The 23001-nt window shown below is 35.4% G+C and overlaps 1 protein-coding gene across 1 annotated transcript in view; it reads right to left on the bottom strand.

Moving 5' to 3' along the window:
- The window catches only part of EPYC (epiphycan), a 55424-nt gene extending 33670 nt beyond the window's left edge, over positions 1-21754 (bottom strand). The window contains 2 exon segments of the mRNA NM_001194215.3: positions 19125-19302; positions 21675-21754. Of these exon segments, the coding sequence (NP_001181144.2) occupies positions 19125-19289 (165 nt within the window). The 5' untranslated portion in view covers positions 19290-19302; positions 21675-21754.
- Between the last annotated feature and the right edge of the window lie 1247 nt (positions 21755-23001).

The following is a 23001-nucleotide window of genomic DNA, read 5'->3' on the forward strand; positions in this document are numbered from 1 at the left end:
AAGAGACAGAGACAAAGAAGGAGTCAAAGAGAGAGAAAGAAGCAGAAAGTCAAAGAGAAAGAAAGAGAAAGAGAGAAATAGTAAAGAAAAAACAGTGTACCCTATTCCTTTAAAAGTCAGGGTAAATTTAAAATCTATAATTGATAATTATAGGTCTTCTCCATGATCCTATAACACTCCATTACCACCTTGTTGTCAGTGTAAACAACTGCGTAGCCCGAAAGCACTGAGGCCACTGACAACCTGTAGTTTTCCTATCAAAAGTCCTTAACCCAGCAGGTTTCCTAACAGGGGATCTAAATCTTAATTAATTACCATACAAAAGTCTGACCAGATCTAGGAGGAACTCCCTTCAGGATAGGACAATAAATGGTTCCTCCCAGGCAATTAAGGGGAAAAGACACAATGGGTATTCAGTAAGTGATAAGGAAACTCTTGCAGAAAAAGAGTTAGGAAAATTGCCTAATAATTGGTCTGCTCAAACATGTGAACTGTTTGCACTCAGCCAAACCTTAATGTACTTACAGAATCAGGAAGGAGCCATCTATACCAATTCTCAGTTAATATGGACTGAATGAGGTCTTATTAATAGTAAAGAATAATTGAAATCCCAAACTTACAAGGTTTTCAACAGAAGTAAAGTTTACTAGAAGTTAGCAGTGAAACATATTATCCTACTATCACACACTCTCAACGGATTTCTCATACAGTTTGCAAGACATAACAAAATCTATCCTTACTCTACAATCCCAAATAGACTCTTTGGCAGCAGTGACTCTCCAGAACTGCTGAGGCCTAGACCTCCTCACTGCTGAGAAAGGAGGACTTTGTACCTTCTTGAGAAGACTGTCGCTTTCACACTAACCAGTCAGGGATAGTATGAGATGTCACCCAGTGTTTACAGGAAAATACTTCTGAAATCAGACAATGCCTTTCAAACTCTTATACCAACCTCTGGAGTTGGGCAACATTGCTTCTTCCCTTTCTAGGTCCCATAACAGCCATGTTGCTATTACTTGCCTCCAGGCCCTGTGTTTTTAACATCTTTGTCAAATTTGTTTCCTCCAGGATCAACGCCATCATGCTACAGATAGTCTTACAAATGGAACCCCAAATGAGCTCAACTAACAATTTCTACCGAGAACCCCTGGACCAACCCTTTGGCTGGTCTAGAAAATTCCCCTCTTGAGCACACTGCCACTGCAGGGCCCCTTCTTTGCCCCTTTCCAGCAGGAAGTAGCTACAGTGGTCATTGCCCAATTTCCAACAGCAGTTGGGGTATCCTGTTTAGAGTGGGGATTGAGAGGTGAAGCCAGCTAGACTTCCTGGGTTGAGTGGGGACTTGGAGAACTTTTTTGTCTTATAAGAGGATTGTAAAATGCACCAATCAGTTCTCTGTAAAAATGCACCAATCAGTGCTCTGTGGCTAGCTAGAGGTTTGTAAAATGGACCAATCAGTGCTCTGTAAAGTGGACCAATCAGCACTCAGTAAAACGGTCCAATCAGCACTCTGTAAAATGGACCAATCAGCAGGACGTGAGTGGGGACAAATAAAGGAATTAAAGCTGGCCACCCCCAACCAGGAACGGCAGCCCACTCGGGTCCCCTTCCACCTGTGGAAGCTTTGTTCTTTGGCTCTTCACAATAAACCTTGCTGTTGCTCACTCTTTGGACCCATGCCACCTTTGAGAGCTGTAACAATCACTGCAAAGGTCTGCGGCTTCATTTTAGAAGTCAGCAAGACCAAGAACCCACTGGAAGGAACTAACTCTGGACACACTAAGAGGTATGAGGTGATATCTCATTGTAGTTTTGATTTGCATGTTTTGATGATTAATGGAAAATGAACTCTTAACAAGATGAAAGTTGTTTAAAATTCTTCAATTTTTTTTAAAACTTTGTTCATAATAACCACAAGAATAATGGCCTTGCAGAAACACTATTACAAATTGGTTAAAAAGAAGGATTTGGACTAGGTGAGTTTGAATCTAGCCTGATTGTGAGACTTGGACAAGTTACTTTACCTCCTTGTGCTGAGACCTTGTGCTGAGCTCAGTCATGGAGACCCTAACCCAGCAGTGCTAGAGGAATTAAAGACACACACACAGAAATATGGAATGTGGAATGGGAAATCAGGGAACTCACAACCTTCAGAGCTGACAGCCTCAAACAGAGATTTACCCACATATTTATTGACAGCAAGCCAGTGACAAGCATTATTTCTATAGATTATAGATTAACTGAAAGTATTCCTTATAGGAAACACAGGGATGGGCCAAAACAAAGCGATGAGCTCTGGTTAGTTATCTGCAGCAGGAACATGTACTTAAGGCACAAATTGCTCATGCCATTGTTTGTGGTTTAGGAATATCTTTAAATGGTTTTCCACCCTCAGTGGGTCAGGTGTTTCTTGCCCTCATTCCAGTAAACACACAACCTTCAGCGTAGGCATCATGGCCATCACAAACATGTCACAGTGCTGCAGGGATTTTGTTTCTGGCCAGTTTTGGGGCCAGTTTATGGTCAGATTTGGGGGACTGTTCCCAATACCGTGTCCCTCAGTTTTTTTTATTTGCAAAACCCTGGGATAAATAGTACAGATGATTTTAGGATTAAAATCTAATATATATAAAACATTTAGAATAATGACAGGTATATAGTAAGTGACCCAGAAGTGGTTGTTATCATTATTAGAATAAATTCAAAATCTTTTGACTTATAGGACAGTTTCACCCTTCTAAGTGTTATCATCTTCCATCTCACCAGTTGAGCTCTTCTGCTATCTGATTAAGCTACACTGGCCACCTTTAATTTCTTATGCTCTCAATGTTCCTTCTCCTGTAGAACATTTGTGTGCACTAGGTCTTCTGCCTGGAAATCCCTTCTCTCTCCAGCTTTTCTAATCAACTGTTTATGTATTCTTCATATTTAGAACAAGGGTCACTTCCTCAGAAAATTTTTTGTGATCTACTTGACTTAGACAAGTATGTTTGGTTGTTCCCAGAGCATTGTGTACTTCTTGTTGGCACATCAACTATTGCATTTGTGTCCAATTCTTTAAATTGTTGCAGTTACTCCCTTCCTTGGATCCATGCCCCTTTGCAATATGACTTTCCAGTTCCTGTAATCACAATTTAGAGCCTAATTCCTTATCTTTGATTATTGAATTTAGAATGGCCCCCTAATTTGGTTTAGTCAACAGAATATGCTGATTTCATGTTAATTTTGAGGATAGTTGTCCAGAAACATTGCAAACTTTCATTTGTCCTCTATGAACCCTGTTTAATAACCATATAAACAAGCTTGGGCCAGCCTGTTGGAAGATGAGAGAGCACATGGTGGAGAGGAAAGCCACTTCAACTGAGGCCAAGCTAGTCCAGCCAGCAGTGTACCAACCTAGCATATACCCAGTGTGAGTCAACCCAGTGTGAACCAGCAGCACATCAGAGACCATATATCTGAACTACAGAATTGTAAGCTAAATAAATTGTTGTTTTAAGTTACCAAAATTTGGAATTGATTGTTACACAGCAAAAACTAGCTGATACAGATTTTTATATTGTATCTGTGGGTATTTGATTAATCTATCTCTCCCCGTGAGGCTAAATTCTACATATTTCTTTTTTTTTCCCCATTATACTCCCAGCTGCTACTCCAGTATGCCTAGCAATTATTAGGCCTTCTGAAAAATACAGTTGAATCAGTACAGGTAAATCATGGCAATTTTTGATACATTAAATGATCGTTTTGTGTATAAGAGTAAGAAAATATAACATGGTTAAAGTTGCATGAGAGTGACAGAGCAGGATTATCACCACCTTGGACAAGCACTGCCATTTTAAAATTTACCTTGATCAAAAACTGCCTAAATTCAAAGAGCATCAACCTAATGGCGAAGGTCAGCATACCCATAAACCACAAATAACATCTCCAGCCAGAAACATTCCAAACCCCTCCCTGACCACAGACAAGCTAGCCCCGAGATAACCTCCCCTCCAGCCAGAAAGATGTCAGCCCCAAGATAACCTCCCCTCCACCCAGAGACATTCCAACCCCATCATAAACTTTTCCCCTACGCAGAAACATTCCAAGATTGCGATGGGCCCCGTCACCCTAAAACCAATATATACTCTTAGTCTGTGAGCGAGAATACTCCTGACCAAAATTGGTCAGAAGCCCCTCTCAGGTTTATTTCTCTAAAATAAACCTGCCTTTGATTGTTAAGCCACATTTCATGTGTCTTTCTTATTTATCTCATAGCGAGAGCAAGTATGAAAATAAGTAGTTATGGCTCAGATATCTCCATGTCTGCCTACAGACATTCATTATATGTGTTAACATATGAAAGGAAACTAAAGAAGATGTGCTTCAACTTCTTTAGATGAAACTAGCTTTGAATCTATTGCTGAGCCAAGAATTTTAGCTATATATGCTCTATATTTGAAGGAAAGATGGAAAAATTATACATCTAGTGGTAGAACCACTCCATTGCACAACTCTGAGAAGCACTATCTATGTGGTGTTCTATGTGAATGGTGCTTCCTAGATGTGTACAGTGTAATAGCCTTACCTGAGTACATATTAACTCTTAAGTGATCAGTTAACCAGTCTTCACACCTAGGTTTCTCTTTTCTTTTTCTATAGCCTTTTTATCTCAATCATACTCCTTACAATTTTGACTGAAAACCCCAATTTTGTCAGGGAAGGATAATGTTTTATTAATCTTTCCTTTGCCTGTATGTGCAAATGGTAAATAAAGAGAGTCCAGGAAATCCCTGAAGAAAGTAAAAACATGTATACACTGAGATCCTTATTGATTCATTGATATTTATGAGGATACCATTGTTCCTATTAAAATAGGAAAAACAAGGCATATTTTAGTGTAGATACACCTAAGGCCAGAGATAGTCACATTAAGGTCCCCATGCCAAGCAATTAAAGTTACTTTCAGTTTTTCTCATCATAGAAAAGTGATATTAAAAATGCCCAACAAGAGGAAATGATTCTTCTGAAGCCATTAGGAGCAGCTTCTTTATTCTCGACTCTAGCTGATTAGTGATGATGATATAGCTAAAGAAAAGAAAGTAAGCTAAGGAGGCAGCCTAGAAAAACTGGGTTCAGAGAAGAATGGTTTGTTATTATGGTCAGCACTGTTTGGAGGAGGGAAATATTGAATTTGTTGAAAACAAACAATTCAGTCCACTAAAGAGATTATATCCGACATGGAGAAGAAAGGTTTAATTGGACCTCATCATGGGCCAGATGAAATATTCTGCAATTATGAATATAACTAGCATAAATTGTATACTCAGCCATGTATATTTCTGCTTAAATCATCTATAAAAATGCTAAAAATTTCTCCCGTTGTACAACTGGGAAATGCATAATAAAGCAAAAGTTGAAAATGTCTATATTATGGCAAGTTACATTAGTAGCTGTAACAAACTAGTCCAAAATCCCAGTGGTTTAGCACAATAAAATATTCTATCTTGCTGATATGACTCTCTAATGCAGGTAAACAAGTTTATGACATTCCTCTATGTAATTACTCAGAGATCCAAATTTCTTTCTTGCTAGGACTTCACCATTTTCAGCTTCAGACTTCAAGGTCCACAGGTATTGTCTATCCATTGACAAATTAAGGGAAGAGAACTAGCCACATGAGCCAACATAGAATCAGAAAAAGTAAACAATGTGTTTTATCTGAATGCCCAGAAGGAAAATGAAACAGGTGAATACATGGAATTGTCTCACCCATCATGTAGACATAGGTTAAAGTTTCAGTCTGACACAATACTTACTTCTCATAAAAGTAAGAAAAATTATAACAAACACTGATTGTAGTTTACAAACCCCCTATATCAATGTTAAATAGAAGTTTTCATACTTGTCAATTTTAAGGGATGACTAATTATAGGTTTATTTATCTAGTACATATCATTGACATTAGAAGAAATAAAAGCATATTTTTGTCTCTTTATCCTCTGATTTCTTTTTTATAAACAACTGTTCTTAGATCTTATTTGTTGTAGCACTTACTGAAATATAATATCACCAAATTTGTGTAAATTCACCATTATTTCCATTTATTTATTGTTAAATCTCAGTATTTTACTAACTGAAGTCAAAATTAATAAAGTTATGTAATGAATGAATATTTGCAAGTCAAATATCAAAATAGTTAATGGCCTTTTTATTACACCAAATATCATAAAATCATTATATTTGGTATTGACTTGCTAGGATATCAAGTTTAGAACATGCACATGCTTTTTTAAAAAATCTATCCCAATGTATAGTTAGTTTTCACAGATTCATATCTCTAAAAGATAATGCTTATTCGTACACATTGCAATGTTTAAGTGAAAAATTCCATGCCAAAGAAACAAGAGCTGATTTTAAGGTTTCATTTAATCATACCCTCTAGTCTTTGTCTCTTTGGGGACTTTAGTATTTTTTTCTTTGCTCACATACTTCTCTTCTTATTTCCTTTTCTTATTGTCAGAAAATGGCAATATTCCATTTTTAGTCACCAGAAAGAGTTTCTACTTCAGCTTCATCCCAGTTTATTCAAGACTCCATTCACCATCGTCTCCTTAGTCTCCAGAAACTTAATAAGTTTTTAAAATGTGTCATCTAGTTCTAATTAAATGTCTCCAAATAATATTGGTAGGGAACTTTGGCAAACACTTTAGACACATTATCTAACAGCAAAGTCAGTTCATATTCCCTTCCCCCTTATTGCCCTAGTTCCCTATGTAAGGATGCCAGAAAGACAATTTAGACAATTTAATGTAGGCTGAAATCAGTAATCTCATGAGGATGGGAGGAGGGGAGCAAGTCAGTCACAGTAATTGAAAACAAAGAAGTTGGACTGAAAACCAAGATATTTGGAACCTTCAAAACTCTAGCTCTTTATTTCTGATGGAGTAATTTAGTATTTTTTATTCAGTTTCAATCTTTCTCAGTGTAACACAAAGCAAATTGTTTCTTCTAACACAGCCTTTATTGAGGCATAAATCCATGCCTTTTAATTTGTAGAACTTTTTTGAATAAAACTACTATTTATACATAATGACAATGATGATAATAATGATGCATATATTATCACAGGGTAACTGTGATATAGACATTTCGTGTAAGAAAAAAAGTGTGTATTTACAGAGGATATCCCAGAGAGGACCAGCTAACCACCAACTGCCTTTGAAAGGGATAATCGTTACATGTTAATTTTTTATTACTGTCCGCTATCACTGGCAAATTCTTGCAAATTTTACAAACTTAGAAACCTGACTTTATCTCTTGGGGCAAAATTATCTTAAACAAGTTCAAAGACCACATTAAACCTGAAGGCTAACCTTCATCCTCTTAGTGCCACCACATTCTCTGTAGGTAGTCCCACTTGGGAAGCTAATTATAGTCAAAAGATTGTTGATGACCACAGAACCAGTACAAAGGACTCTGGATAAATCAGCTCCATAATAACATGAGGCAAAAGAAGAACTCTTTTCCAAGGGATCAAACTCTTTAAATGTGTTAACTCTCATAAGTTTTTGCAGTCGTTAGCATGATAAAAAAACACCCTGCCAAAAGACGACTGCCGAATAGTGATTTATTGGCCTTGACAACATTAGCCTCTGGGATCTTCTTTTTTTCTCTCTACTTCCAAAATTTACTGATCCTCTTCAATGTTCATTCTATCCTCTTATACATTACAGAATTAGTGTAGTTATAGTAGAATAAATTATTTTATCTGAAATGGCCTAGATTTAATTTCTTTCAATTTTATGTTTTTAATCAGAGTTTTGATATTATAACTCTAGAGAGAACACACTGACAAAAAGATTTTATCCTGTCTCAATATTTTTTAGATCTATTTCTTTGTTCTTCTCAAACATGTCAAGGAATGGAGCATATAATATACATTTACATACATGTTATTTAACTCTTTAAAGCCCACATTGAATATTAGCAAGGGGATTTTCATGCCTATATGTGTACACATTAACCAACAAAGGGTAAGTTTCTCTGTCCCTAGAAAACTCAAGACAAGGCCTACTAGAATTTGCCCTAAGAGGGAGAATGAGAAATGTGGAATTAGGGAAAATCCAGCGAAGCTTAGGCGTATTAATGGAGGGCTAGGGAGGACAATAACAAGTGAAGTCCCAATTCTGGCTTAGAAATTAGTCTGATGGGACAACATATCGAATTACCCACTCAGGAATCTGAGGATTTCCAAAATGTTTTGGACAGTGTTACTTTTAGCAGATTCATAAGTTACTGATTTACAGAATGTAGAGGACTATGCCAGAAAACGAAGGTGTGGAACAGAAAGAAAATAAAAATTAACTAAAAAAGAAGGCTCTTTTTCCAAAGAACACAGTACTAGAGAAGTAAAGAGACAAAATTAAGAAGTGTATTAATTTTTTAGAAACAACTGCATGTGACACTGAAAGTATAGATGAGGAAAGTCAAACACCAAACCTGGGTGTCATCCACAAATCATTCCAATTTCAGTAGTCCTAGATATGGCTTAGGCATCGGGATTTTTAAAAGCTCTAGAGCTGATTCAAATATGTGACCAAGGTTGAGAATCACTGCACCAGAGAAGTGACTTATGATGCAGACTAGGATGTAGGAGACAGAAACACTAAGTTCTAGAACATTGAACTATTGAACAAAGTCTTGAGGAGAATGTGGTAAAGGGATTGTTTTTTACTAGGTTCCCGGGGGGCATAGACTTCAAAAATATCAATAGCAACTTCAGTTCAAAAATATGCTGAGGTTGATTCTTCAGATCAGCTGTCCCCAACCTTTCTGGTGCCAGGGACTGGTTTTGTGGAAGACAGTTTATCCACTGGGGATGGTTTCAGGATGAAACTGTTCCACCTCAGATCATCAGACATTAGATTCTTGTAAGAACAGGCAACTCAGATCCCCGAATGCGCAGTTCACAATAGTATTTGCATTCCTATGAGAATCTAATGCCACTGCTGATCTGACAGGAGGCGGAGCTCAGGCGGTAATGCTGGCTGGCCTGCCGCTCACCTCCTGCTGTGTGGCCTGGTTCCTGACAGACCTCAGAGCTTGTTAAGAACTGCACAGCCAGGGGATTAGAAATTCCTGCTTCAGGTGACAAAAGCATGGGGAATGGAGAAAACTCTCTGAGAGGTAGACTTCTTGAAATCCATAGCAGGAGGAAAGGGTGAAGCCACTGGGCATATAACATCCAGGCTGGAGAACCCAGAGGGTTCTTGCTCACTAAAGAGTCTGTCATAGGACAGACCACCTATGCAATGCAGCATCAGGTGCCAGAAAGACAGGTCTTAGCACAAAAAGGGGTAACTCAAAGCTTTCAAGTTTTCAGAAAGAAAGAGAAACTTCAGGTAAGACTGGACGACTGATTCTGCCACCATTGCATATTTACAGACTGTGCCAGAAAACAGAAAGATCTCAAATGTTACTCTGAGAGAAGGAACATTATATTAGGGAGAATTTTCCGAGTTCAATTCTTCTTAAATCATAGGCTCATCAGAATGATCTGGCTTGTTCACTGAACTCCTTCCATATAGCTTCTGATTCCTTAGGTCTAGAGTGGGACTCGAGTATTTGCATTCGTGACTAGCTCCCAGGTGATGCTGATGCTGCCAGTTCAGGGACCACATTTAGAGAAGAAGAGCTCTAATATTAGTCAAATGTGGTGTCATAATTTAACTCTTGGTGGGGCATTTCTCCAAATTGTGTTTGAGTACATAGATTACAGACCAGAGTCAAGGGACATAAACTGACCAACATCTGGATGAGGCTAAACCAAGATGTTTTCCATCTTATGACTCTCTCCAGGAACAATCAAAAGTCTTCTTAGATCCTCTGTTGATCCCTTTTCTCACTCCTAAGGTAATTGATGATTGAGAGAAGGAACTGGTACCAGGTGGTTCCCTTTCCCTTTTGGGGAGAACTGACTGTCAATTGCATACATTTCATTTTGCCCCTCCATGAAAAAAGATTTACAGGGGTAGATTCTGTACTGAGGCTTGTGGCTGGCCAGCACTGCCTGTGACTGATGGCATAGTTTATTTCTGGAGTTTTGTATTAGGGAGCTCTTACTTGCTTCACACTGAAGTAATGCATTAAATTCAGGGGGTACACCTCGCCTTTATCAATATAAAATAGAACATTTTGAGCTCTATTTTTGTGTGAATCCCATTTCTCCTTCTCACCTGATCCTGAATTTAGATAGGACATAATGGGAGCAAGTATAGAAGTCCCCTAAAACTTAGCATTACTGCCCAGAAAACTTTACTATTTTTATGTATCTCTATGAGTTTAATACAAAAAGGTGTGAATTTTGATATATCTACCCAACTCCTGGCTTTGTATTATGTTCACAACTATTATTTTTTCTTTGTCTCACTTTCTTAGTTTGTATTTGTCGCCTCATAACACATGATCAGTAATATATATAATACAAGGTATGATATAGCAGGTAATATAATAGAAAATTATATACTTATAATACATATATAATATTTTGAGATAAAGTTATTGTACTAAGATTTATGTTTTCATCTTTGTATGTTAATTTGTGTGTACATTATAGCATTTATTCATGTAAGTAAACTTAAATACTGTTAAGAAAAGGTGTTGGATAAACAAGTAAATACTTTATATCTCAGATTAGCTGCCAGGTTTAAAACTAATGACAGATTCAATAACATAATTTCTCAGCATATGCGTTTTGTGAGTGAACTCATAAAAACTTACATTCCAATAGATAGCTATAGATCTTGTATACATATATCTTATATGTATCTTTTTAAACTTCCTCTAATGTACTGAAACTGTAAGACTACTAGCCTGAGACTGTCAAGGCACAGGAAGAGATTTGGTCTAATTTGCCTTCCCCAATTCTTGACTCTCAGCAAAAGATTGGTAAGTGGATCTAATGTGAACCCAAGCACAATGGGAGTTAGCCTTCATCATAGCCCAAATCCCATCCCTTCCTTTAACACATCTGTGATCATCAGTACATAAGTTTCAGTGGCTTTTAATTGAGTGAGTGATCCAATGGTAAAGTTAGTTGCATTTATTAAACATTTGCTATGTACCAGCCTCTATATTAAACAGCTAACATGTTTATCTTACTTAATCCTCAAAACTATATTCTAAATAGAAAACTGAGGCCCAGAGAGGTTGTATGACTTGCTCGAGCTTACACAGTTTGTGTGACAGACCTGGCACTTACATCTAGAAGTCTGACTTTAAGCCCTGTGTTATTCAGCATTATGACAAGGCTGCCTCCCAGTGAGGAAATGGGTGTAGAAATGAGCAACACCCAACACCAGTGGTTTCTCCCATTATTCTTTATAGTGTGTGTGTTAATGGTTATGTGCTCAAGCAGAGCCAAATTGGAAAGAAAATATTTGTACCTATTTATTCACTTAATTTAGAATACCCATTGCACCAATTACTAATGAGAAAGCCCAGACCTAGAGCAGATAATATTCAGCTGATAATATTTAAATGACTGATCTTCCTTGTTTTGTTTAAAAAAAAAATGCATTTGAAATCCAGAATATTTGGACTTTTACTCAAGCACAGAATTAAGGTTTTCATTAAACGAAATTAAATTTTGAATTTAACTATCTCTTAATTTGTTCTACACGGTTGAATAAATTAATCTTGAAGCAACTCCTCTGTATTACCGCTATGGCAACCATTGACTTCTAAAAGCTTTAAAAGGCCCTGCACTGTTTGGCCTGAGTTACTAAAGATGTATTTTTATGGGTTTAACATACTGACATGTAGATACGTTAAGCACAGTGGAATTCTGCTTTAAACATGAGCCTGGTTCTCACTTTTGTTTCCGTGATCTACATTAATTATCTAAAAGACTGTAACCATGAATACCTGGCAATGAAGCTGTATCTTACTTTCTATTTTATCTTGAAAATAGATGAGGAAGAAATGTATTTGGCAAAGCTTGCTCAATCCTCATATTTCTGACAAAGCATCTTTCAGTTCAGAAGGATCATATTACCTCTTGCCCCTTTAAACACTTTGACAGCTTAACAGAAATATTATGTTAATTGTAATCACTTGAAAATGGTTGTTTTTCTGATTCTTAATAATCAAATCACTTAATTTCAGAGAAAAGAAACCTCAATATTGGGCACAGCTCAAAGAAGTAAAGATTAAACAGAAGAAGCAGAAAAAGAATGGGGACTTTTAGGGCCACGGTCTCTCTCCTTTGGCATTAAAAGACTGGATTAAATTTTACTCAGAAACTTACTAGATGAAAACTCTGGACAAAATTCTGTTCCGCAGCTATCCTTATTTAATGGTTACAATAATACCTTATTTCTAGGGTTAGTTATTTGAGTTATCTTATGTTTGTGGTCTCATAAATAATATATAATACAAATATAAAGAAGTCACTGGCAAGGACTATCAGTATTTGTTTTCCCAATGAGTCTACATGATTGTATATTTTTTGTTGCTTAAGTTTTTAAGGTTCTTAAATACTATAGCTTAGGATGAGAATTAAATAGTTTAACACTGTTTTTAAAATAGTCTTATGGAAAGTCAATGAGACAACCATATTAAAATCTCATCAGCAAAATTCTTTCCTCCCTTCCTCCAAATCATCTTCAGTAAAGAGAGAGATTAGCTTTTATTTTTCACATACTCTGGAAAAAGATATTTAATTCAGGCTGATTGTGTTAAGGTTTCTTCTTCCAACATAAAGTTTCATATGTATGAAACTTTCAAATACACTGTATAAATTGGCCACAGTAGGATATATTTTTAAATATAATGACAAGTATTGCATATCTTTTGCCACCAGAATAGTATAAATATTGCTAATATAAGTACTTTGTGTTCACTAAATACAGAGACAATTTCCTAGACTAATTAGCCTTTAACATTAATGCAGTCCTATACCAATTTATTATGGTTACAAAAACTAATGTTAAGATACTTTTTATATATCATTATCTAAAATGTACTTTGATTTCTGGAAGTTGTCCAGAATTAGCTTGATTCTCCTTAAGCAATTTCTGGTGTTACAGAGCATCAACATATATTCTAAAGTTATTATCTCTTTTTTAAATTTTATTTTTATCAAGTTCAGGGGATACATGTGCAGGTTTATCACAGGGGTATATTGCTTGGTGCTGAGGCTTGGTTAGTTTGCATTGCACCATACTATAATAAAGACAAATAAAAAGAAACAATTCCTCAAGTTTTAATTAATACAACTGCCTTTATTGAGTTCTCTACCATTCCTACAACTTTGCTAAATATAATTTCATCCCTTTGAAATATCTTCCAGAGTTTTAAAGAATTCATCATCTGTAACTACTATACTTTATGGTGCCTTTCTTTACAAGAATGATTTTAAACAATCTAGCCACTTTATCTGTTCTTGGAGGAGAATTTGCCTCAATTTTAAGATCATTGGAGGGTAATATCGAGGAAAGCATCTCTCAAGCAAGAAATTTTCTATGACCAGTTTTTACTGATATTCCTTTATTCATTGCTACTGTTATTTACTGATGGATGCATATACCATATCATTCCAGAAAGGATACGAGACAGTTTTAAAAGAACATATGGTAATACTTTTAAAAAATCTACATACGTAGTTGAGGTGACAAGAAAATAAAGGTAGGCAAAGTTATATGAAACCAGGGAAGACTGAGACAAAAATTGGGCCCCAGGTTGCTGAGCAGGCAAGCCATAATGACAAACACACTCAGTTACCAATACAGAACCCCGAAAGTAAGCAACTGTTTTTAGAAGTAACCCATTCTGACACTGAGACCTGAGAGAAATTTTTCTTACACATCCCCACAAAGCCCATTGGATAGTGCCATTGTAAATGCCCTCCAGGTCATCGTACAGCAAATACAATTAACAGCTCTATAGCACTTTGTAGTATAACATTTCTTGGTGTTTACTGAATACACAGGGATAGTACAGGAAAAGTAAAAGTAATTATATAAGGCTACATTAATTAATGTAGTACAGGTGAGGAGGAGTTTATTAATCTGGATGAAGCCAAGAAAATTTTACTGGAGGAATGGATGCTGACATCCTTCTATAGAGCCTCTATAAATCTTAACATTGCTACCAAGCACTTTGCTGGAAAAATGCTTTACTCATAGGTAGGGCTCATGTTGTTCTTAGAAAACAAGTTGAAGCCCCCTCCAACCTAAGCAAAATGAAATATCAATAACTTTATAACATGAAAATGGAGACATCAAATAACCACCTTCATCAAAAAGTCTATCTCAATTTAAACCACTCAAATAATATCAACTTTTGAACAATGCAGTTTTCTGATGAACCCTTTAAGGCAAATAGAAAAACGTTTTCCTAGACTAGTAAATATGTGATAAATATAAAATTATAGTCCAGAACTTAGATATACGTTGAAGAATGCATATTTACAATTAGAAGTAGTCTCATACCATTCTTTCTTACAAGAATTAGATAACAGAGTCAGTTATCTATAAAGGGTACCTCTAGTTCACATTACCCATAGAAAAAGGCTTTTCTTTTCCTTTTAGGAGTTGCGGAGTACTTGGCATTCAGTTCAACTAAAATAAATATCAAGTTAAAAGAACAATGTAGAGCTTGACAGAAAATGGGGGCAGAATAACAGTCTTTTATTACCCTTTTGGAAATTATTCTGTGATATGAGAAGACAGCATCACTATTATGATATATAATTACTAACTGTTTAATCTTAGTCAAGTTACTTACCTAACTGCTCTTTGTCTGAAAATCCTCATCTATTCAATAGGAATAACAATAGTAATTTATAGTTTTTGTTGTGAGAAATAAATGAGGTAATATATGTAATATGACTACAACAGTACCTAGCACATAATAAATGCTCACTTAAGGTTAGCTGTAGTTTATCAGAAAGCAAAAAGTCTACCTTTTGATCACATAGCCTATAACCAATTCCTATTCACAGCACTAGAGTAAAATGAAAGTGCAGTAAAAGCTGCAACCATTTTATGTCACACCAATACATTTACGTACTGGGTAATACATAGCACTCTGATGGCATTGTTGGGTCTAAAACTTGCTTCTAATATAGAAAAGAGTGGATCATAGATAGTCTAGATCATAAGAAATCACACAAATCATCAGTTTGGAATGATATTACTGAATACAATTTTCAAACACAAATAGTTGAATGACCCTTTCTCAACAACTCAGGAGCCAACAAATCTACCACCATCAGTAGAAACCAAGAAAGTTCAATTGAGATTCTTCCTCTGGGTTTTGGGGGCAGTTTGACTTATTGACCACCTAAATCACCAGACTCACAAATGCAACACTTACAGTGGAATAATTCAAATTTGATTTTCAGATAAAAAACTTTTAAGTTGTTCCATCTTGTTTTATTATTATTATTTTTTTTACTGCTGCGTAACAAATTGTCGTAAACTCAGTAAACCCATACCCAGTTTTTTAGCCTACAGTTTCTGTAGGTCAGAAGTTCAGGCCTGACCTGACTGGCTTCTCTTCAAAGGGTCTCACAAGGTCAAAGTCAAGGTGATGACCAGGCCTGTGGTCTCATGCAGAGCTCAGAGTTGCTTGTGTCTATAGGCCTGAGGACCACATATGCTTACTGGCCATCAGCTTCTCTCACCATTTACAGGCCTTCTACATTCCTTGCCAAATTGGTCTTTCTGTCTTTTAAGTCATCAACAGACACTTCACTTTGCTTTGAATCTCTCTCATGCTTCACATTTTGACTCTGACATCAAGATGCTGATTTAAAGAGCTCATCAGTTTAGGTCAGGCCCTTTTAGATAATCTCCCTTTCTTAAATTCAACTGTGCCATGTAGCATAGCCCGATTATAGAAGTGATATCCCCAAATGCCCATGATACTAAGGATTGTAGAGGGCATGGGCATACTAGGAATGGGCCTTTTAGGGAACATCTTAGAATTCTGCCCACAATATACATCACAAGCCTTAAGAATTAATCTGCCAAAGCCTAAACCAAGGGTCCATTACACTGGTACAAAATGCCAGGTCTTATAATTTGTAAGAAACTGGCATATATGTTAAAGGCATTGTTCAGTTATCCTATACATTTATAATTTTAGGATAAAGGTTTTCTGTTCTACAGATGAGATAAATTATAGGCTAAAACAAGCAGAACCCTACCCTTGCCATTGGAGATTAAAAAAAATATGAAGAATTTCATCCTATCATTTTCCATTGTTTTATTTACCATGGATTTTTTTCTTTAACTGTACCCTATATGGGTTATGTTAGTAGTATTTAGTCAGAATGTTTCATAGGAAATTAAGAACATTTGGAACAACTCACCTTAATATACAAAAATGAGATAAATAAGCTTACCACGAGTCACTGAAATCTGGACTTCCAGGACTGCATGAAGAAATTCATGTCATGAGTAACTCTATTAGTTAATCTAGTCACATGACTGGATCTATCATCTTTACGTCACATCACCCCATAAGAACTTATGCAGTTTTTTCACTTGTTTGAAAAGTAATTCATTTTAATTTGTTAATATCTGAGCTAAAGTTCTTCTAAATTTTGTTCCTCATGTCATCTTACTTACTTTATCATATATTTTCCTTTTTGTATTTCTTTGTTTCTTAGGTAATGGATGACTGAGTTGGTTGATTTCTTGTTGCTAGATCTACCCTATAAATATTTTTAAAAACTATTTACAGGTTTTAAGTGCATTATAGTTATTATAGCATACGTATATGCCTATTTAAATCTATACCATCTACCTACAAACTGGTTTTTCTGATGATTAGCTCATCATCAAGGAATGTTAAGTAAGGGATAACTAATATATTTCAATCAACCACAAGGGATTGTTAGTGGCTATCTGGGTCCCTCAGTCACTGAGGATTCTAAGTTTAGTTACAAGTAAAATTGCTCAGAAAGGACCGTGTGAAGTTAGAGTTGTTTGTATGTGTTAAAGGCTGAAGTTTGTAAAGATGCAATGCTTTATATTTGGTATTTCACATTATATTTGGCATTTCACAGGAAGTTGTTATTCCAGAAAACACAGATACTAAGGAGATATTGTATATTAAATCATCTTTTTATAGATATGTTTTTAGCTTAAATTTCTTGATATCCTGAAAAATGTCTGAACCTCATGAGAATGCCTAGAGCTTTACGGGCAGTGAAAATGATCCTGATGGTAAGGAATGGGTTAAAAGAGTTCTGCAGATATAGTCATTTTTTTTCATTTTTGCCTAGAGAAGCCATGATCCCAAACAGCTTTTTTTTTTCTACTGTGTATTTGGTCTTGTGAAAGGAATAAACAGCACCCTTGAAACCATTCCCAAAACCTACTCAAAATAGAAGATTCACTTATGGCAATCATCAAGTCTCTTTGATCCTCTGTAATAGTTTGGGGGGAAATGACAAATAAGCTTGAACTAAAATGTTTAACTTGATAGATAAATTCAGAAATGCACTACAGGTTTTTTTTTTTTTTTAACAAATGTGTTTTTATGCAAGATGAAAAAAGAAGCAAAGCAGACGAGTTAACCACTGAAAAACTTTCATCTTATATTCTATGTTGATGCATCACATTGGAGCTGTAGAAGTCACATAGGGCAAGATCAGTGTTAACAACCATAAATTCTCAACAGAAAATCCTGTTAACAAACAGAATCCATACAGTGAAATAAAGCAAACAGTGAATATTATTAAAGACTTAGAAAATAAAGTCATAATCAAACTTGCAGAAGAAAAATGATCTGCTATTAAGCCTAAACTTTATTAAAGAGAGGAAAAATGGGAGGGAAAGATGAAATGAGGGTGAAAAGAGGGTGAGAGTGAAAGTAAGAGAGAAAGAGAGAGAAGGGAGAGAGGGGAGTAGATTTTTAAAAACTATCACATTGTGAAAATCTGACTGTTGTATTCATAAGGCAACATAAACAATATTGAAAAATTTTAGTATCTTAGTAAAGATATATCTAAGTTCAAGACAAGTTAAATATATGAATTCATCTAAATATTTCCTAACTTTGGTTATCAAAAGTAGTTATTCTAAGAAGATTTGCACTTTAAAGACGGCCCAAAATATGTTATGATCCTTTAAAGGTGAAGTAATTTCCCTTTTTGTTTATTTATAGCTAATTAGTCTTTGTCAGTGTTGCACATTAGTTACACTCCAGCATTTCAAGGTCTGTTTGCTTTCTGATTCATAAAAATTAACCTGTATCCTTTAGTTATATTAAAAGCCTTGTATTTAATTAGGAACATGTCATGTCAAATTTATGGAATGGGCTACAACCTTGCCAATTTCTACATTACTGCTGGAGAGACAATCAGTTATTTAGGGAAGCACATTCACTCTTGAGCTACAATGGAGTTCCAAACTATTGTTCTTTCTCTGTATTTTTATTTTCTTCTGGTTTATTTCAATCTCACATCTTTCTCCTTTACCCCAAATTTTCCTCATCATTGCATGCATACCATTTTAACTCTCTTCCTTGCTTATTAACTTTTTCTAATTTTCTCTGTTCTAACTTCACAGAAATGCATCTTAATGTTCAATTTGGCAATAAAATTTGAAGGAAATAACATGAACTTTAAAAAAGAAAAAGATTGGCCAGGCACAGTGGCTCACGCCTGTAATTCAGCACTTCGGGAAGCTGAGGGGGGTGGATCATGAGGTCAAGAGATCAAGACCACCCTGGCCAACATGGTGAAACCCCGTCTCTACTAAAAATACAAAAATTAGCTGCATGTGGTGGCACGTGCCTGTAGTCCCAAATACTTGGGAGGCTGAGGCAGGAGAATTGCTTGAACCTGGGAGGTGGAGGTTGCAGTGAGCCGAGATTGCACCACTGCACTCCAGCCTGGGAAACAGAGTGAGACTCTGTATCAAAAAAAAAAAAAAAAAGCAAAAGACTGTTCCGGTATTAACCTCCAAAAGATTGAACATGTTTTGGAGAAAAGGTTAATATGAAATTATTAACAAAAAATCTTTCTACTTATTAAAAAACCAACCATCTATTTGAAGAGAACAGACCGCAGTCATTCCTCATCCCATGCATTTAAAAGGTTCAACAGTAGGAGAATCGATTACCTCAACCTGATCAACAGGTATGTTTTCATAGTTGTACAAATTATCCAGGTCTTCCAAGGTGGCATCATAGGTTTCTGAGTCATAGTTGATGGACTCTAGAGTTGGGGCAGTCACAGCAGCATCAAAGATGACAAGTCCCAGAACAAGTATTGCTAATGTCTTCATTATTCAAACTTTCCTAATTATAAAATATTAAAATGCATAAATATTTAATTAATAGTTTATGAATAGTTTCCACTAAATAGAAATGATAAATTAGTGTCATTATCAAAGAACTCAAGCTGGGAGCTTTCCTTCCATGGATAATTTATAAACATAACACATGAAATCATCTGATTTCCTAGGACCATTGCCGCCAGATGTTCAAATTAATTCACAAACCTGTCTCTGATTTTACAGTGGATATTTTAATTACAGTAAAATTTTATTTTATAGAGAACAACAGAGCTTATTCACAAAAGCTTTTTCATCATCTAATGGTTTTACCATTTATTAAACATTAAGATCCTTCATCCACTCTGGGATATGAAGTTGAAGATGATGAGGATAATGATGATGATGGTGATGATGACTGCAACTGTCATACCATTTTATAGGTGAAGAGACTGAGACAGAGTTGACTGGTAATACAACTAGGACATCCACAAATAATTCCAATTTTAGTGATCCATGGTGTGGCTTAGGCATTGGGGTTTTAAAAATAATTTAAAGAAAATAGGACTCATAACTGTTTCTTGTACATTGAAGCCTAAGGCCTTTTTCAGAACAAAGTAACAAAGTTTTGTTTGTTTTTTCTGTTACTTTTTTGTAGCATCTGGATATATAAATACATACATTATTTAATATGTATATCAGTATTCCATGCAATATTGTCCAAAATGTTCCTAATGAAATAGAATAGAAAAAAAATTTTTCCTTTGGTCCTCAGTATTTTATTTAATTCTTAATAGCTATCTAAGATTTGAACTCAGAACCAATAGGAATACGTGTTTAAAAGGCACTATTTAGCATGATTCCCTTGTATGCCTATGGGATTATAGCCATCTTTTTTTTTTAATTCCTTAATAAGCACAATTCTTATTTTCCATTATAACTTTTATTATGCTTTTTGAGGATTCAATCAAGATCCTATAATTTAAATAATTTTTTTAGTTCTGTATATACTCATTTGAATACATTTTGGTTTAGAAAAAGAATCTTCATGTTTAATTTTAAACATTTAAGTTAGTCTTATCAAAATGTTAACTGGTGATTCTTTATTGAGGAGGCAAAGTATTGTAAAATTCTTTATCAACCATATCTAATTTTAGAAGCTTTTATATTTTGGACACACTGCCTGGGTTTACTTTAAGAACAGTACCTGTGGTGTTAGTACCTATGCATACATATAAAAGGGAATTCATGATAAATACTACTTTTAAACTTGAATGCACTGGCAGACAAAATGACCTTCAGTTACTTGAAAGACAGTCTTTATGAACCAGGTTTAGGCAGAAGGATATGAAATTCCTCTGAGAATAAGAAGCAGTACAAGGAGCTCCTTCTTAGCTCTCCTATGCTTTCTTCAAATAAATTTCTTGTTCACATTGGATAAACTAAGCCTCTCTTTCAGTTTCCTTTGCAGAAATCTTTGCAGGATTGCAGATTTGGAACTGTTTTAGGCAATTACCAACAAAGTCCTACTTAATAAAGCAGTGGATTTGCAAATCTTCCAAGAACCATTCTCCCATAATCAAGTTGGAAACATTAACAGAAGCCACTACCAACTTAAAACAATATTTTCCTTATATGTTTCTGGCAACTTCCATTGTTCAAAGAAATTATACACTTGCTGGCCTTTTTTTTCCTCACTTCATACTATATTTGATTACATATGGCTACATCTCAGAATTTACTTGCATTTTGCATCACTCCTAGAGCTATCAGCTATAAGGCAGTCTGTGTGAATCGTAAAAATATAAACAGCATCTATCTATGTTTGGTTTAAAAATTTATATTCCTTTCTGCAAGTAATTATAATAGCATTTAATGTAGTTTCTTAATTAAAACTTTGTGTTCACTTTATACCATTTCTTAATATTTTTAAATTTATGTGTTTAAAACTTTCAATATATAGCTCAAAAAACATTCTAAATGCATAATGTCATGTCATCATTACAATACTTTTAATCTCCTGAAATTTCACCATTTCCTCCCTTTGCATAAAATTTCAATTAATATCAATCAATAGTGCCTGTCTATACTGGCAAAGAATGTGGTCTGTGTCAGGACATTTTACTTAAGGCATATATTGGAAACTACTATAATTTTATTGGCATCTGTCGTGACTATTGAGATTAACTATTTGCTGTATGTTATTAATTCTTAAGCTAATTCAAAATTTTGGATTTTCCAAGAATAATACAAATACAAAGTCAATAACAAAAATAAACCAAATCCATTGAATCAAAGTTCACCAGAAGATATTAAGGCAAGTTGAATTATTTTTTAAAGGTTGTTATAGTAGGGAAAAAAGTCTGATCCAAGAAGAAAGCAAGTATAAAAACTTACCTTTGGCTCTGACGTGATGAAATGGCACAAAGTGACTGAGGATGCAGAGCTAGTGGTATTTGCCCCTGACCAATGGATGTGAATTCTGGTCTGTGGGAGGTGGAATTTATAACACTCAACTTTCTGTTTGCAAAACTTAACATTGAGAAATGCTTCTCAGTCTTTAAAAAAACCCCAAATTATTTTATAGTCACCCAAACTAAGCAGTGGGATCCAAATCACATATTATATAAAGTTCTTGAAATTATGTTAATGGAGTTATAATTGCCAAAGTAACACCTTAAAATTTTTTAATGGAAAAAGTTGGATTTAACATACCTCATCTATAACAAATTTACCAATTAAGAAATGAAGTTCATGTATACAGTGATACTATAGATGGATATTTTGGCTCTAATAAGAAATAATTTTCCCAAAACTTGAAGTCTTGAATTGCTTTCTACACTTTTCATTAGTGTTAAGTGAAATTTGGTAAATGTTGCAGAAATCGTACCTGTTTAATATTGGGTAAGTAAAAAAAGATATCCCAATTATTTTGATTGCATGGAATGCTTTCATAGCAAAGCAGGGAACAATGAAACTTTTGCATAACTTAAAAAAATTACGTCCAGAAGTAACGCATAAATATGATCTGAGTGTTTTGAGGAGAAAAGGGACTCTTTTTTTAAAAAAAGTTATTTTATCTATCGTAGACAAATAATCAAATTTCACATTTTTTTCCTTAGAATAGAAGCTTTATTTTAAGCTCTTGTTAACTTCCATGGTTTGTAAAATTGAACTTTAATACAAATATGAAGAGAAAAAAATATGCTTTAAATTTCCATACCTCAATTTTACATTGCATAAGTCTTAGAGAAAGATGAAAATTGCTTCTTGTATTCTGGTGTGCTTTTTTTTTTTTTTTTTTTTTTTTTTTTTGAGACGGAGTCTCGCTGTGTCGCCCAGGCTGGAGTGCAGTGGCCGGATCTCAGCTCACTGCAAGCTCTGCCTCCCGGGTTTTTACGCCATTCTCCTGCCTCAGCCTCCCGAGTAGCCGGGACTACAGGCGCCCGCCACCTCGCCCGGCTAGTTTTTTGTATTTTTTAGTAGAGACGGGGTTTCACCGTGTTAGCCAGGATGGTCTCGAACTCCTGACCTCGTGATCCGCCCGTCTCGGCCTCCCAAAGTGCTGGGATTACAGGCTTGAGCCACCGCGCCCGGCCTCTGGTGTGCTTTAGATAAATCTAGGAATTTGGTTCTCACTTACGCTTCAGGAATCTTTTCCTTCATATCTGCAAGTGAATAGATGTATTGAATTTTGAAAGCGGGATTACTCCTGGGCAAAGTG

Source organism: Macaca mulatta, chromosome 11 (assembly GCF_049350105.2).
Source record: "Macaca mulatta isolate MMU2019108-1 chromosome 11, T2T-MMU8v2.0, whole genome shotgun sequence".
NCBI classification, from domain to species: domain Eukaryota; kingdom Metazoa; phylum Chordata; class Mammalia; order Primates; family Cercopithecidae; genus Macaca; species Macaca mulatta.